Genomic DNA, 18,625 nt, shown 5'->3' with positions numbered 1-18,625 from the left:
GCCTCCATCTTCTCTGTGTTCAGCCATCATTGTAATGGAAGGTGAAGGTGGCCTACATTGAAATAATAATAAATCTGTTCCTCTGAATACCTTAGACAATAGCTGGGCCCTGGCCTTTACGGAGTTGCAGAGACAGGCTTAGGGAGCGGCGAGAGCCCTCTATTTTTAATTGGTCTTGAACATGCCATTGTTAAGGCACAAGAGACAGAGAAAGAGGGAGAGAGAGAGAGAAAACACTCTTGTGCATCACTAGCGCATTAGCACACCACTAACACAGTGTCATTATAATTTGCTCTTAGTCTCACTGGCTAATTAGCTTGTCATAGTGCAGCAGGTCCTGCAGAGTATATGGTCATTAGACTCGAAGAGCATAGAAACTGAATGACAATCAGTGTTCTCCTCTTATCATCTCCACTTTTGTTAGACAATGACAATGGCCGGATGACAAGGTTGGTGCACTGTCACTCGAAATACTCTATCCTTGTATTTCATGGTGGTCAATACTGAAAATAAAGGAGGATTTTTTCCCCCTCGTTGTGTTAAGCTTCATTGGCCCAAATCAAGACAATTTGTGGGTCTAAAATTTGGTGATAGGTATTTCACAGCCCCATTACTACTGTTCTGCATTCTGCCTGATGGTGAGGAAGAAATTTTCTATTTACATTAGTATTTCTGTCAAGTTATTTTTGCTTAAATATTGATAGTTACTGCATTAGGCATCATTAACTAGAAGTGACTCTTACATATTGTACCTATTGTTTGATTAATATTTCAGAATCATACTATTAAAAAAGGGATCAGTGCTGCTTTGGGGATCTGATATTTTCATCTTTAATTACAACAAAGAGCAGTGCTGTGCATAAATCTTCTGTGCAACACTGTCACAATGTGACTGTTTGAAATGAATAGTAAACAGCCTGTTTTAATCATAGAGGAAGGCAGTGGTGCTAGGATCTTTGTCTTTGTAACATGAGCTGCAACCGAACAATTCATCAACTGATTATTAGTGCTGGTTCGCATCACACCAAGGGTTGCTGATGCCTCAAAGGGAAAAAAAAACTAAAATGTTCTGGGCACCTGAGCAGATGGCTGGATGTTATTAAAGAGCCCTCAGAGCCCTCATATAGAGGCACCTGATTGAGGTTGGACAAACAAGTGTCTCTAAGTCAACTCATCTCCTGCCCCTCTTCATGCACTTTACTCAACTTCCTGCACATCCTCAGAAATAATTACCACAACATTTGAGTCAGAGACAAACTGAAAGTGAATAATACATTAAAAAGCTCTGGGAGAACAACAGTATGATGTTCACAGTAGTGAATCATAACAGAATAATCATGCTGTGCAGGGGAATTTATACATAACATGTGAAGGCCATAGCTTATCACAACTGTAGAAAATGCATTTTATAACAATAAACACACTGTGACTTTCAGCTATGGTAAAACTACATAAAAGAGTCACAATAAAAGGCCCTACATGTTTGAAAAAATTATAAATGATTAAAGCACTTTGACCATGTTGTATTTAAAAATCAAATGCAACTCTGGTGTTTTTCCTCAACTTTTCATTACAATACTCACTGTTCTTCACAGCTGTGGACCTTGGAAACAGTAGCTGGACCAACAAAAAAAAAAGCTTTCAACTACGGAGCTTGTTCAGTTGCCATGGCGATGTCTCAATTGTCATTGTGTAATCTAATATGGAACTGCTCTGTTGTCATGGAGACACAGAATTTCAAATTTCAATGCTTAGGTAATGTGACGACAACTGGGATATCTCCATGGCAACCGAGCAAGCTCCATCTACTGATGAAGACCATGACATAGAGCTGAAAGTGCTAATAGAAAGCTAGAGAGTGATTCTTGAGTTACACATTTTATTTGTCAAACTTATATGGTTCTTTCATAATTTCATAAGAAGAGCTTTAGTGATTAGTCAATTATTCAACTTTAAATTAACCATCAGCTCTTTTGATCATTAATTAGAAAACATCATTATTTTCTGGTATCTGTGCTCTTGTATGACAATACGCTCTACATATTTGTGCTGTGGACGGAAGCATCTTGTGCTTTGGGAGACACTGATCATTATTTATCACCATTTTCTGACAATATATATACCTAATCATAGAATCGAGAAAAGAATCCACAATAACTGTCACTTGTCATGCAGATTCAGTCAAGCCATATCTAAACCTTGGTTTGTTGGAGTGCACTTCATGACCCAAACATCAGATCCTGCATTCTACATTTTTGCTCCATCTGTTTCATGGGATTCACAATCAGCACTCTATGGATATCCAACCTGTCTTCATTCATGCACGTGAACAAAACAAAGATCGTTTAAAACAACAACTGCCTGTACGTGCAAACAAAGCCAATGAGGCTGACTTGGTCTCGACTCATCACAACTCACTGCTCCTCCTCCTCCGCTCCCTCTCCTCCTGTTTCATTGTGTAAACATGACAGAACCCCCACTCATTATCTGAAGCTGGAGACAGATGGAACTGGTGAGCGTTACAAGTGCAGCACAACAAGACAAGTGGACAAGCTCGAGTCACTGATGGAACAAATAGGGTTTGTGGGAGGCTGTGTGGCTGACACACTCGGGGACCAAGCCTGTTCACCCTTTTTAACGTTGTATCCGAGTGAATCACCATATGTTACATTTACAAAGACAAAGATTCACATCCCCCTACAGGTTGTTTGTCTCACCTCTAAGTAAAATGTGCCTTCAAAATATTAGCACATTATTAAAGATTGTATTTCAACAAAAACTTGAGTCTCTTTTGGCTGTGTCTCAAATGCTGTTACAATTTGTGCCGTCTCATTACCAAGCCAAGCAAAACAAGATGATGACAAATAGAATGTGTTCTGCATCTCCTTGAAAGTTTGCCAGGATAATAATTCTCACTTGTGTTTTATTGGCAAGAGGGTAGAGAATTAGATTAACCTTTAATATTGAACCAAAGCGATAAAATCTAAATGGGGCTTTCTTGGCAAATAGATTTTAGCTTATTGATTTCTCATCATTTCCTTCTCTCTGTCATTGAGAGAAAATACTCTCCTCAAACATCCGCTATTTTTTAGGACTAGTCTTTCTATTTTGATGAATGATAATGATTAGAGAGCTTCTATCAATCCAAAAATAAGAGCATTTTCTCATTAAAGGTCACAAGCTGAAGTTGCTGCTCTTAATAGGAAATCTCTCAGAACAGTCATTTACCTGCTTTCACTTTTATGAAATTTCTCCTTTTGTTTTGTTACCATTAAATCTCAGAAGCTAACTCTCGGGGGAAGCTTTCTTTAGTTTTCATGTATTTAAACATCAACAGATCAAAGTTAAGCGGTGGTATTGCCAGAGAAAACACCACTTCACCTACAGTAATTAACATGGAAAAGATTTTCAATAATTATCACTTTAAATATGCATTATGTCTTTTTTTTGTGTTTTTGTTTATTTTCTTTTGGACCGACTTTTCTGTTGACAATCAGCACAGTTCATGGTCAAGTTAGTTTTTTTTTTGCAATGCTTTGTCAGGGGCTGCACAGCGGTTGGTGGTTAGCAGCGCCGCCTTGCAGCTAGAAGATCCCTGATTCGCATCTCAGTCTGGACCTGGGATCTTTCTGCATGGAGTTTGCATGTTTTCCCGGTGTATGTGTGGGCTTTCTCCAGGTCCTTCGGCTTCCTCCCACAGTCCAAAAACATGCTGAGGTTAATTGGTAACTTTAAATTGTCCATAGGTGTGAATGTGAGTGTGATTGTTTGTCTCTATGTGTAGCCCAGAGATAGACTGGTGACCTGTCCAGGGTGTCCCCTGCCTTCACCCTTGGTCAACTGAGGTAGACTCCAGCCCCCCCACGACGCTAATGATGATTAAGCGGTGTATAGATAATGGATGGATGGGTGCTTTGTCAGTCATTTACTCTTTAACGCCTGTCTGTGTGCTAACGTACTCACGATGTCAGTGAACATGTCAGTGCGTAGCAGGTTATACTGATAGTTCACCATTTTCATGGGTTAGCAAACTAACATTTGCCAAGTCCCATCAAAGACAACTCAGCTGACGTTGGTGAGTTGTCATTAGTTTTGCAGATGTTCGGTGGTTTGGATGTGTGTTGTGTCTCCCTGAGGTCCTGTGTTTGTTCCCTCTGCTGATGTCTCTGGATCTGGAGCTACACGTCTCTGAACTGCAGCCTCTGGCCTCACTGACCTCCAAAATGTTCATTGTCCTCTTATTTATTGTTTTCTGTTCTCCATCTGCTATCCTCCTATCCCCACCCCAGCCCCTCCTGCTATCCCCCACCCCCCTCATCCCATCTCATCACTCTCAGCCCAACCGGTTGAGGCAGATGGCCGTCTTCCCTCAGCCTGGTTCTGTCTGAGCTTTTTGGGATTGTTGGGTTCTCTTTTCTAATTTTTAAAATTCTTAAGGTCGTTATCTCCCTAAAATGTTTACAATGACGACATCTATTATGAATTGATGCTATATAAATAACACTGAATTGAATTGAACTGGTAATAAAGGCAAAGTATTAGAAACATTTTTTTCATAAATATCAATACAACATTTCATTATGATTCATCCAGTAACTGTTGCATTGTTTCAGTCTGGACCAAAGCAACAACTGACATTTGAAGTCATATATACTACAGGGAAATTTTAGTCTTTTGCAGAAAAACATTATTATGAAAATCTGTTTCCTTGACAGTGTTTGAACTGGTAGTTGGACAGAACCTCTCAACTTTTCTTTTTTTCTTTTTTTTTTGCAGGTTCAGCTTTTATGATGGTGAACACATCAGGACGTTTTGCAGGGCAGAAGGCCTTACTGCTGACACCCCAGCTGAGGGAGAATGACACCCACTGTGTTATCTTCAACTACTATATAGGAGGCAGAGACAACAGTCACCCTGGTCACCTAAATGTCTATATCAAGGAAAACAACAGTCCCATGGGAATGCCTGTTTGGAACGTGTCGGGTCCAGCCTCTCGCTCCTGGGGACAGGTGGAACTGGCCGTCAGCACCTACTGGCCCAACTTCTACCAGGTGAGGAGACAGAGTCGAAATCAAACTATCTTTTGCATGCTGTCTCATTATAAAACTAGGCTATTCATTGTGAGCAGCCTTTGTAGTTATCCTCAAGTCATTAAAGCCTTCTTCACTGGGAGGAGCAAGACAAATTTATTATTGGAGAAGGTCTAAACAATTGCACAATAGCCCATTCAAAACACCTAAGATTATTGATTTCTGGGACTACCTCGGTATCCATGGTAATCTGTTCTTTTTTCCTTCCATCTGAACCAGTTCTCCTTTTCCAATTTTGAAAACTCATTTTCACTTACCAATGCACATGACTGTCAGCCAGGGCAGGGTGATTTCACACTTCCCTTGCTATTAGTCTTCACCAGGCTTGTTCCACGAGACCACAAAATGTTAATTGATGCAGAGAGACCCCTTAACCTCCCAACGGGAGACGGTCCCTTGGTGAATTATTTCATTATGGCCTGGTAGAGCTGGTCCACAGTTGAGCTGAGGGGAGTCCTTCTGCCTGCTCATCATAGCCACTCTGATAACTAAGTTAACGAGGGACACTGCTGGGCTTCTCCCTGCTGAATGCAAGATAGCAGGTTTAATGAGAAGCGCACGGACAAAGGAAAGAAAGGAGGTGGAGGAAGGCAACAGTTGAGCAGGATAGAAAACGCCACAGCTACCAGTTATAGTCACATCTCTCTGTTTGCAGGATCTTTGAGCCTTGTATGATGTAATGATGCAATGTCAGTCTGCTCAGATGTTATTACTTTGGTTTAAGACACATAAATCTGATAGATTCTGCACATAGTAGAAGGATATCTTGTGTTTGGACTCACCCAACATTTGTGGTTGAGAAGCACACCAAGTCTCAGCATATACACTACCGTTTAAAGGTTTAGGGTCACTCAGACAATTTCATGTGTTCCATGGAAACTCACACTTTTATTCATGTGCTAATATTATTGCACAAAGGTTTTCTAATCAATAATTAGCCTCAACATGGCTAGCTAACACAATGTAGCATTAGAACACAGGAGTGATGGTTGCTGGAAATGTTCCTCTGTACCCCTATGGAGATATTCCATTAAAAATCTGCAGTTTCCAACTAGAATAGTCATTTCCCACATTAACAATGTCTAGACTGTATTTCTGGTCCATTTAATGTTATTTTCATTGAAATAAACTGCTTTTCTTTCAAAAATAAGGACATTTCTAAGTGACCCCAAACTTTTGAACGGTGGTCTAATTGATGCTCTTTTTAAGTTGCAAAATGTTTTGCTGAGCTTCAGCAAATTCAAGCACTTTGACTTACTGCTGCTTCAATATGACAAACGAATCCAAATTGTAGCAGTGGCTGAACATTTTGGCATGTCGTTTGGGCTATGTTTCGGCAAATCATTGCATGTAGTGTCGGTGTTTAGACCCAAGATGACATATTTTGCTTTCCAGCATGCGCAGGGAAATTCCCAGCATCTGTTGCCTTTCAAACCCCAGAGGAAGGTCTGTCTCCATTTTTTCTTCCAAACCCGAATTGACAACAAGGGTAAATGGTGGAATGCTAATGATGTTACCAACAATCCCAGTCAAGAAAAGAAGGATAAATGGTTGAAGTTGTCTCTAATTAACAGCATGACACTAATTATAGGTATCTTGAATTGAGCAGTAACCTACGCAACTGTCAAAGGGAAGACACCTGATTCTTGGAAATTATTTTTTAATTACAGTCAGGCTTTTAGTCACCATGAGCTTTTCAGCCTTTGATAATTACTCTTCTGTCAGCCCATTCCTAAAATATTTAAGTGAAAAATGCATTTCCAAAACTGCTCTCCATTGTGCAAAGCTGTATTATTTTCAGTGACTGTAATCTGGAATGTATGCATGACATGCACTTGCTACTCAAAATCTGTGTGCATAAGGCAAAAAGCTATGACTTATCCACAGACACATAAGTGCAGCAATGAGAAAGAAAAATCCAAATGTGCTCATCTGTCTTGGATTTGATACAATAAAGTCTCTAGCAGAGCTAATCAATCCTGCTGTTATGGTGTACTTATCCAAGTCCCTTAAGAATAGCCAGTGCTGTTATGTAGACATTGAACTCCGGGTTCACTGTCTGTCTCTGACAAATGAGAATGGTGAACTTTCCTGTGACATCAACAGCTTTGTCCCATGTGAATATTTTCACTCTGTGGGTCAGGCCCAATTATGCACTGCACTATCATTGATGTTGGAATCAATTATATCACAGCTATTAGGCAGCCTGACTGATGTCTGTTGCACAAACAAAGGATTTCAATTAGAGTGTGGGGGCCAGTTCATTTGTCTGGTGGCGATATATGGAGTGGTTGGCCTTTTAATTTCCTTTAAATTAGCCTGTAATGAGGCCATAATTGGCACCCAAGACATTCACTTTCATATTTCATGAGACAAAAAAAGAAAATTATAATTAGACAGCCTTATCTGAAGGCATCCTGCCTCCCAGATGACAATGGTAACTATCTCCACCTCAACATTGCTGGGCTACAAAAGGAATGCCAGAGATGTATCTATGTGAAACTAGCACGATATAAGTTTCTGGGTGACACCATTTGTGGAACATAAGCATTAATACATATGCTTCGCTTGAAGATACTGGCTTATATTTAGGGAATAATGGAATGCAAAACATGTGTAACTGCAGTGTGTGTGGTGTAGCGAGTCTCTGCACCACACCCTGGTTTGGGGAAGGGACTGGCATTCTGTTTCCCTTTTTATCACTCTGCAGACCATGGAGTACATAACTCTGACATTCTGCTGGGACACACCCTATGTCAGAGCTTAAGACCATTTGTTTTGCGGGAGAACCTGGCCCCTAAAATAGGGTCATGCTAGTCCCACACAGCACAGCTGTACTTGATTTTCAAAATTTTCCTGTCAGATGTAGCAACAAACATATCAACTACGTAACCCTAGATACAGCAGCTGTTAAAGGGAACAGTTCCTTCTCATGAATGAGATACAGCTTTATATTTTGCATCAAATGGTTGGGTTACTTATATTCCCAAAACAATCAAAACATAGTATCTTACCCTGCAAATAATTTTGGTTTAATTCTTTTATGTTTTGAGATATTCTCATTTACGATTCCCAGCCAAGTCAACACTCTTCACAGGGACAACTTATTTAATGGAGTACAACCAGTGAAAACTGTTGACGTGATTGATTGAGGTCTGTGCATAATCCAAATAATCAAGAACAACCAGCTGCTTGTAAACTTAAATGTAATGATTATCTTAGTGGAGTGTTTACTTACCAACAATTATGAAAATAAAATATCTGGTTTGCACTACACAAACTAGTACTTACAGAGAGATTACAGTAGTTGGTACTAAATTTTTACACCCAGTCATTCCCAGGAGAAGCAGTTTGTATGTGAGCCAGATAACCAAGATGAGCTTAGCTTGCTATATTGCCTGTTTAGACTGAAGTAATAACAGTACCAACAAGTAATAGAAAATGGCCAGCATATCTGATTTTAAGTTCACAAAAATAAAATAGCACTATATTCATGCTAGGGTTTTTGGCATGATTGTCCAAATCATGCCAGTAAATTGGCATAATGGAATATTTCCCAGTCCCCCAAAATGAATACTACACCTCTGATTAAAACGTATTTATTGGCAGGTAGGTTTAATATATCATTTGCCTTCTATGCTGTGCAATCAAAAATATTTTGAAGTCGTCTTGCATATGTATTCACTATTCCTAGTGCTCCCAACACATTTAGAATATTCCCTGGAAGTCCTGTTTTGTAAGGGGGTCAAACACCATCTGCAATGTATTATGGATCTGGCACGCACCACGGTTCAGGTCGTTAGCACCAAATGTTCCACGTGGCAGTGGAAGTGTTGACGCAGTGGTCTGAAGACTGCTGTTCAGTCTCTGTCTTTTAGCAGTAAACCCAACTCTTGTCACCACATCATGATGCTCAACATGAAAGTTAGGTTTGATGTTTGTTCTATGCAAAAGTGAAAGGTTTGTGGCGAAATCACAGCTGCACGCCTGCAAGTTGTCAGAACAGAACTTCCAGAGAGCATTCCAAATGTGGCAGGAGCACTGGGAGTGGTGCATCTCTGCACAAGAACACTGCTTCAAAGGGGAAAGGGGCCTAATTCAAATCTGGCATGACTTTTGCTTTTTTTATGCGCAGTCTTGGAACTAACTCATTGCAGCTCGTATATTTGAAAATCATGTCACGCAAGTTGTTGCTTACATAGTGATTTCTTTTTTATTGTGGTGCGTTTAAAAAAAAAACAAAAAAAATCCCTATATATATATATATATATATATATATATATATATATATATATATATATATATATATATATATATATATATATACATATATACATATATATAAATAAAAAAAAATAAAATTAGAAACAATCCCAGAAACTCTTTTTTCTCATATTTGACCCTATAAAGAGGCCCGTTTCCACCAGAGCCAAGATAACCTTTAAGGCTAGAGGCCTTGTAGAGTACCTGTCCTGATCTTAACATCAAAATGTTATCTCAAATTTAATAATTGTGCCTTTCTTATTTTGTTTCCAAGTAACCACCTAACACATTATTAGCCATTATGTTTTAACTGTGCAATCCAATTTAGTAAATTACTAATTTGAAAGTGCACTCTATCAATCTATGCATATTGGTAAATAAAATCTTAACAAGGGCTTTACAGGCAAGTGTCGTGATAGATCTACAAATAGCTGGTGCAACATATTCTTGTTCGTTGATCTCAAAATAGGGTTTGCTGCATAAATTTATCATTTTATATTGATATATGCATAGATTGATAGATTAATTGATGTACTACATTAGGTTTTTGGACCGTTTTTGAAAATGTTTACAATACAATCATTAAATGCACAAGTAAAATTCCATTCACCAACATTGTGGGCAATTAATATCAAATGATTAGATGGAGGTAAGTGAGAAGCAAAATTGGGAAAAATTGACCTTAAAGCATTGCTGTCATATTTGGTATCTCACTGTGTGCTAATCATCTCAAGGCTCAAACTTAATTTAACACTTGCATGTCATAATACCTATCAACCGTGACATATTGTGGAAATAATGTCAGTGGCCTGCAGCTGTGTCACCAGCTGTAGCCCAGCTAAGGAGCAGAGAGCATTTGCAAGAGCTGGACTTCTCTCTTTGTGCACATGGACAGCCACACTCAGGTGCCATTTGAAGACATGTGCCCATTTATCACTGATGTTATGAGTCTCCTTTCTCCTCCTTAGATTGTGTTTGAAGCTGTAACCTCAGGGCAGCGTGGCTTGCTGGCCATCAAAGACGTAGTGGTCCAGGGCCACCAGTGCAGTAAGTCCTTTTCCCTTCACCATAAAAGAATTTCATCAAGCAGTCATTGTCCTTTCCATGACACCCTCCCAAATACCTGTAACATTGTTCTGTTCAAGGCCTCACAGTCAAACAAAAAAACGCTCAAAGACTACGCTACAGTCATTCCAAGTGTGAACCTCCCTCCTCCTAGTTCCCTTAAGATTTATGAGCATACAGTTGACACGCTGCAGTGTGCTCAGGGTATAATGCTGGAGTGGCTGTGTTAAATCTATCCTTTGAGAGAAGGGAGAAATAGCACAAAAAAGGGGATAAAAACTAATCCTATCATATAGTATGTGGGTTGTGTGTTTGGATTCCACTATTTTTATTCTCCCTTAAGTATACTCAGTAAAGTATCTCATCAACATCTGTTCGTAGTTCAGCTACCCTTGCTGAATTTAAGTACACTCACTTCAGAGTGCACTTCAGAGGTATTGAACATGTAATCACTGGCATATTTTGAATTTTTCTGCTTTGGCTTTTGGGAGCAGCTGCTGCTTTGAGGAAGAAGGAATAAGCCTCTTCAGTATTCCTTGCGCCTATTCTTTTGACTACAGAGTCATGTTAGTCCATATGGCACTCCTTAGGTTTATACTAAGAGCTTTTCAGACTCCATACACTAAAGTCTAAATCAATACCACACAGGTTTTCATCAATTGGATTCTACTTTACTCTACCCTTCATAACTGACTTGGTAACCATTTGAAAGCAGCCAAGTTCCTACAAATGCTATGTCAACAAGATAGATTTATGTAGCAATAGGTGTTGCATATAAATGTATTTCAGTAAATCAATGATGCACCACAACGTGGTTAGTGTTTAAATGTGTAAGTGTGAGCAGATCAATAATCCACTCAGTGGCAACTGGGTTTCTTTGAGTGATAAGCAAAGCGATCGGAGCGACTCCTCAGTGGAGCACAGCCAATTCATTTTCTATTTATGCAACCATGTGGAATATCTAGCACAAGGTGTGATTATGCCACTGGGTGGTCTGTCTCTCCTTCAATCATTAAAGAAGACATAAGTGATGAGAAAAATAGATTTGTCTTTTTTTGCGTTGGATATACCGACAGGACAAAGTTACAAAGGAGGTGTAGTTCAAAGACAAGGTTATAAAACATTAAGTAGAAGTGAAAGTCTTGATGATGAAAGTGATAGAATTAGCTTTTGCCAAGTCTTTGGAGATTTGGTTATGTTTCGAATCAAGGTCGCTCCACTGAATTGCCCTATTTTTCTATCCAGAATAGTGGTACTAATCAAAAATGTTCTACATAAGTTACTTTCTGTGGGCTATCCCAGTCAGTGAGTATACTGATAATGAGCACAGTCGGAAAAGAGAATAATGCTTTTCGAAAAATCCAGAGAATACAGATGAGTGATGGCAGATACTAGGTTTTTGGTAGGTCCAAGATTGGCCTCTGGTGTCTCATTTTAAACATTTTGATTGAATGTTCCTCACAAAACGTTGCTGACTTTTGGCACTAAGGGGTATTGCATAATGAAATATAAAGACATGGCCTTTTAAAGGTATTTTCCTCAGTTTTCCAGACACCTCTTGGCACCAGAGTTCCAAAATGAGTAACAGTGATGTCATTGGCTGCATAAGTATAGAATAACATAGTCCTGATGCCGTCATTCTGTGGCTGCTCTAGTAACCACGTCAGCCAATTAAATTTCATCACCTATTTTAGGGATGTTTATCTTCTCTTCATCTTAGCACCTACTAAATATGTATAAATACTTGCCTTCTTTTTGTAGTGAATACTCCTCACTTCCTGACTATAAAAGGAGTTGAGGTCAATGCTGGACAGACTGCATCTTTTCACTGCACCGTCAATGGACGCAAGAGAGACAATTTCCGCCTCTGGCTTCAGGTGAGACACATTTTTGTCCCGTTTCTTACACTCTACATCAGAGACTAGAACACTTTGTGAAATCAGTATTAGAACTGGGGCCTGTGGAAATTCACGTGTCTTAACAAACCCTTAAACAAACCTCTGAATGTATATCTTCTGATTTGAAATCAGAAAGCTCTAAGGTCCTAATAGAGCAAGTTTTCCAAACAAACTTGCAAAATACAGCAGAGAGAACAGCATTTTTATTTTTTTATTTATTTATTTATTTTTTAACCATAACTCAAATGGCTCCCAAATCAAAACTTTACCCAACTGAAATCAGGAAAGTATGAAATCTCAAACAACCTTCCTCACAGCATGTTAAACAACATATCAGTTCACAAGCCATGAACCTCGTAAACTTCGAGCAGTTTCTGCGTGTTTTTTTTCTCCTGTCACATTTTACTAACAATGGGCTCATTTTCTACTGCAAAATAAAGTCCTACACCTCCATGGAAATAACACAGTCATGGCTAAAAGTAGGGAGAACTTAAATATTTCTATTTTGTAGAATGACAATCATGTCATACATCATAAAAATATATATAATTTTACACTTAGATTTTTGGCCGAATGGTGCATCACAGATTAGAAATTAAAAGTTAAAAATCTGATGACTTTTTCTGCAGGCCTTTTAAAACCTGCCGCTGCATTTTAGAACTGAGAAGAATAGATTATGCTGCTTCATACACACACACAAAAAAAACCCACTGATGTCACCAATGCTGTCAAAAATGGTGACTGTACATACTATAAATATTTTACTATTTCCATTTTTAATTTGTTTCCATACTTGTCTCTTTTGTGTCACACATCTTGGTCACAGTTGAGTCATTCATGACTTCTCGGTTTGCACTTAGGAGTGCAACAGTTGTAGTTTTTTACAGAGTCTAGTTTAATGCAAATGGTTTATTTTTGGCAAAATTTGTGTATTTGATGAAATATCACAACTGATGATAAATAATTAATGGTGTAACTTTGGTGATGTGTATTGAAGATGACATGCCTTTTATACCCACCAGTGGGTTTTTGGAATTGGAGAGTTAAAACCAAAAAAAAACAAAGCCCTGATACAGTGGACTGCAACCCTTTCCTCAGTCAAAAAAAATCATTTCATTCAGATCCAAATGGCTGAGCAAAGGGGAGAGAGTGGCAAAAAAAGAAGAACGTAGCAGCCCTTAGCTGTAAAGCTAATCAGACAGGGCCAAATGTGAAGACTTAGACCAGAACCATGTGCTGTAGAACAGCAGACTGTGGTTAGCTCTTTAACCACAACTGTAAATTAGTTTGTAAGGTACATCAATTGTTAGAAATGTATATGCTCTAATGTTAACTGCTGACTCTAAAGTGTGTGTTACACTTAATGTTCTTCAGTCAAAAGGAAAACCTCATACTTTGTGTTATCACAATAATGTACAGATAAGAGAAGAAGAGGCTAAATCATATTTCTTTGTGTTTGATCCCATATCATTGCATCTTCAGCATATATTAAGCCTATATAAAAATTTAAACAACTTTCTGGATCTAGGAATGCCTGGTCACCAGCCTCACTATCACTTTAGAACTGTTTCTTTGGGGAAACACAAGTATGCTTAATTTCACAATTTACAGCTATGGCATTAACACATCACTTGTGTTTAGGATTTCACCTGCTCACTGGATTTCCATAGGCCTCTGCATCTGGAAGGCATGGGATTATAGTTGTTTCAGATCACCGCAGTATGGTCTTAACCTATATAGATGCTGGCTCTGTGGATATTATGTACTATATCCGGCACTACTGAGCTGCACAGCAGTCTTGAATTGACCTTGTTCTGAGCAGCAAAGGTAGTGCATCTGGCAGACATAACCCTGCTGGCTCTGCTGCTAAGCACACTGTCACACATGTGATCAGTGGGAGCATGACGCCGGGTAAAGGTCCTCTGCCAGGTACTCCATCATTTTAACAAACACGTCCTCATTAACACAGGAGCTGAAAAACAAACATTAAGTGAAGTCCCCCGATGACAGTAATTAAGAAATATTTCTAATGAACAAATGTCCCCCATCTGCCTGCTGTGAGGGGTGACAGCTGGGGAGAGCCCACTGTGTGTTTGTGTGTGTGTAGGAGTGTGTGCAGGAGTGTGTGATAAATGTATTACTATCAGTCACTGATGGGAACGATAGGACACAAACTAACATGCACAAGAACAGGCGACAAGTACACTCGACCAGAGTTTCTGAAAAACACAAGGTCAGGCCACTTTGCTTATTAAACCTTTCCATTTTGGAGGCTCACTTTTATGTTTGTCTCGGGTCCAAACAGGGCATCGGTGGACGGGAGGCCCCAATGAAAGCTACTAAACCTTGGAACAACCGCCGCTTCATAGGCACTTTCGATGTGGAGAATACAACCAAGGGCGACTCCGGCCGCTACCGCTGCATTGTCCACTCAGACAAAGGGGTTGGAGTGTCCAATTATGGAGAACTAACCATAAAACGTGAGTATTTGTTTCCAGAACAGAGAAAAACACTAACCCAGCATTTTTCTATGAAGGCAGCAGTGTTTTCCATCCACATGACCTCAGTGCATTCTGCAAAGTAAACAGCAGATAAACAGGAAATGCTGCATGTTTGTAGATGAAAGTGTCCTCTACTGTGATACTAAAATACTAGCTTTTTATGTTGATTTGTTATCCAGAGGACTTTAATGCTTCTGCTGTTAAGACTGTCCTTGACTGAGCACAATTCCCCCTAAAAGATCACAAAGGCATGAGGCACCAGGGTTTACAGTAACCTCACTGATATTTCACTCCTGCAGTCATTTGATATGAATTTATGGACTCGTCCGAAACTAAATCCTGCAAGGCCTCTCTTTCCTATAGCCCTATAGCCTGGTAATGGCCTTCTATATTTCTTCACCTCAATTTTCTCCCTGTGCTCTCAATTGAATTTACTGCCCCGTTTTTTTTTTTCTTTTTTTTTGTCTCCAAGCTTTATGTGATGGATAGGTTTAATCCTGGCTGTCCAGATCGAGGTCTGTCAATCATGCGAGAATGGCTGGGCCCAGACACAGCAGAGTGTAGAGGGAGATAAAGTCTCTTTGCCGGAGTGTATTAGCGGGTTTCAGTGGTGTACTCAAAGAAAATTTACTGACATACGGGAGGCACTCAAAACACACTCATGCATAAATTCAGCAACACAATCATGTGCACATCCTGACACTTACACATCCTCATTAGACGACGATATTTTTGCTGATCGCTGCTTTCAGTGTGTTACTAGATATATATTTTCAGACAAACCCGTTGAGTTTAAAGTTCCTTCGTCATAAATATTTAAAATAGAGTCATTTTCTACATTTAGGCATGTATCAAATCTTGTGAGTCATCCCACTTGAAATTCTACAGAGATTTCACACCTCAGTGACTTTGACATAAGCCAATTCATTGGAAGAAGAAAAGAGGCGTTTTCACACTTGCAAGTGTCACACATGAAAAGCTGATATCGCTTCTTATCGCACCGGTCATAAAACACGCGCTTAACCCTCCTAGCAATGTGTCTGAGTTGTAAATCCTCCTTAAATGTGTATTCACTGCGTCCGTGACTCATTTTTGGAGGAGTGACCACGGAGGGATTCTGTGGATTATGAGCCTACTAGACACCCCCCCCCCCGCCACCCCTCATTACCATACACTGCCTTTTTCTTCAACATGAGGAGAGTGAATGCTTGATTATCCAAGATAATCACCTCTGCCTTTCATGCCAGTGTTCCGTCAGATTTATGTGCCTATGTGGAAGCGCACTGCATGTATTTCCAGAGTGCTGTACGGATTGGCCCAGTACAGCCCCTTTCCCGTTTCCCCCCTTGTGATGAGCTCTCCTGTAGTGCAGCCAGTGGTTCTGAAAGGACGATAATTACTCCTTGTCCAAGTGCTGGCTCTTTTCTTGGCCTGGTTAGCATCACCTGAGGCCCGCAAAATATTCACTGAGGGATGGAAGTGAGGGATGCAGAGGTGCAGCCATGTCAGGACTAATGAGAACAGCCACCAAAAATCGAAGGCTGACCAGTCAAGCTCATCATTTTCCTGCTTCTTCTATCAAGAACACACCAAATCTTTATTCACAGCAGTCAGTGTAGGAAACAATATAATGAGGACCTCTTGCATCTAAACAATAGAGGCTCTGTCTATTTAACTGGCAAATGAAAGAAGGATTTATAAACAGTGAGATCTAAGTAATCTAACAACAAAACAGAGTGGCACCTCTTATTATTGCTGTCTGTGTGGGGAATAGTAAATAGGCAGTGAGACAAGTGTGTTTGTGTGCGTTATGTATGTGTAACTCTGAAAGTGGTTAATTGATGAGTTAGTGGAAAGAAATCTGACAATTTAGAGAACCATTTAGTCATTGAATTCATTTATTTAAAAATAAACTCCAGTCAGCGCCAATCGCAGTGTACCGATGACAGTCTTGAAAACATGGATGAAGACTTGGGATTTCATCACAAACCAAAGGAACCCAATATCGCAACTTGCCATTGTGTAGTATAGAGTAGTTTTACAGTGTTCGAGCCACCCCATTCTGACATTAGCAGCTCGTTAAATGGTCACTTGCTGTTTTTCTGTCAGTGTTTGGTTAAATGTAGGTTCCAAAACTACTTGGCTAGTGTTAGAAAAAGATAATGGTTTTGGTTAAAATACACCCAACCACGTTAATGGCTTAACAAAATGTTACTAGGCTCTGTTTTCTATGTTTCCATGGTGATGATACTTAACTGAACATGCACTTATTCACAATAATACGAATCTGTGAATTCTAGGTTAAGCAATGGTGGGAAGTTACATGTAAGCCATTTTAAAGCAGAGAGGGAGTATTTTAATGGAGGAAAAACAGATAAATATTTAACTTTGATACACAGTGACATGTTTTTGGGCGGTAAATCAATTACCCGAGAGGGACTTTAAACAAAATGTGAGAGATTCACCGTTTTTACCGTTGAATTCGCTGCTCTCTTCTGTAGCGTACCAGTCGAAATTAGTGAATTTGTGATGGTCAAATGTCTTTTATTGTGATTACAGATCATAAACCAATTTTCAGTTTTGCAAGTCCAACTTAGACCACTGTAGCTCAGCATAGCACCAATGTAAGAGCTTAACAGAAAATAAAACACAGAAATATCACAGTAGCTGGCTTCACAAATGCCAGTGTATCCTTTAAACCATAAAACTGAGAACATATATTTACCGTACCTTTTTGCCACTTTCAACTGGCACTAAATTCCTTGTCACACCTTACTCTCTCGTTTATCTCTACTTTTTTTATCACTCGTTTCTCTTTCTGTGCTCCTTACCCTTGTATTGTTTACTTTTCAGTTCACTACGTGAGTTAAGTGACCTCTCAAAATAAGACTTCCTTCGTCACGGAAAATGGCAACAAAAACACAAGAAATACATTTCAAAATAAAACTCCACACATTTTAACCACAATGAATTTGGGTCCTTTACATCTTCACTTGTATTATCCATCCATCCATTATCAATACACGGCTTAATCCTCATTAGGGTTGTGAGGCCCTGGAGTCTATCCCAGCTGACTTATGGTGAAGTCAGGGGACACCCTGGACAGGTCACCAGTCTGTCACAGGGCTAACCATAGAGACAAACAATCACACTCACATTCACACCTACAGACAATTTAGAGTTACTAATCAACATCAGCATGCTTTTGGACAGTAGGAGGAAGCTGGAGTACCTGTAGAAAACCCACATATACACAGGAAGAACATACAAACTCCATATGTGAACCAGGGATCTTCTAGCTGTGAGGCGACAGTGCTAACCATTGGGTCACTGTGTAGCCCCCGCTTTTATTATCATAACTAAAATGTATTTGAGTTTATCGCCTGGTTATTTAACAAAACAAGCAATGCTTTTACAGCCGTTTTTCAGGAACATTTTAGAAACTAAAGGATTAAACAGGTAATCCGAACAAATAGACATCCTTTAATGCTGAAAAAGAAAAATTGTCTGTTTAAGTCCTAGTGTGGTGGTTGTCAGGGTGCTTTGGCTCCATGTGAATGCCAGCATGAGTGTTTTTTGTTGCATGAGCATACACGTGCATTTGTGTGGCTGCGTTTGAGCGGGGAGGTGCTGTGGTCGAGAAGGACGCAGCTGTCGCCAGGCCGTTCCCTTGTCTGGTCAACATCATGACAACAGCTGCTCACTGACCCTCACGTATGGTCACCACTGTCATCTGTGCACTGTCACCCATTTCCAGCTAGCAGAGAGCTCAATTCGAAGGCCTTTCAAGGGCCCTGTTTCTGCAAAG

The 18,625-nt window shown here is 39.7% G+C and overlaps 1 protein-coding gene across 9 annotated transcripts in view; it reads left to right on the top strand.

Annotated features, from left to right (window-relative positions):
• The window catches only part of LOC111576970 (protein tyrosine phosphatase receptor type M), a 178,745-nt gene that overhangs the window by 50,983 nt on the left and 109,137 nt on the right, over positions 1–18,625 (top strand). For all 9 annotated transcript variants that reach the window (XM_055014635.1, XM_055014637.1, XM_055014636.1 and 6 more), the window contains exons 3-6: positions 4,777–5,051; positions 10,322–10,400; positions 12,180–12,295; positions 14,622–14,796. In XM_055014635.1, coding sequence (XP_054870610.1) covers positions 4,777–5,051; positions 10,322–10,400; positions 12,180–12,295; positions 14,622–14,796 — 645 coding nt within the window. The remainder of the gene's footprint in view (positions 1–4,776; positions 5,052–10,321; positions 10,401–12,179; positions 12,296–14,621; positions 14,797–18,625) is intronic.

This window comes from Amphiprion ocellaris, chromosome 10, assembly GCF_022539595.1.
Source record: "Amphiprion ocellaris isolate individual 3 ecotype Okinawa chromosome 10, ASM2253959v1, whole genome shotgun sequence".
In the NCBI taxonomy this organism is placed as follows: domain Eukaryota; kingdom Metazoa; phylum Chordata; class Actinopteri; family Pomacentridae; genus Amphiprion; species Amphiprion ocellaris.
The sequence above is the reverse complement of the archived record's forward strand: the minus strand, read 5'-3'. Positions and strand labels throughout refer to the sequence as shown.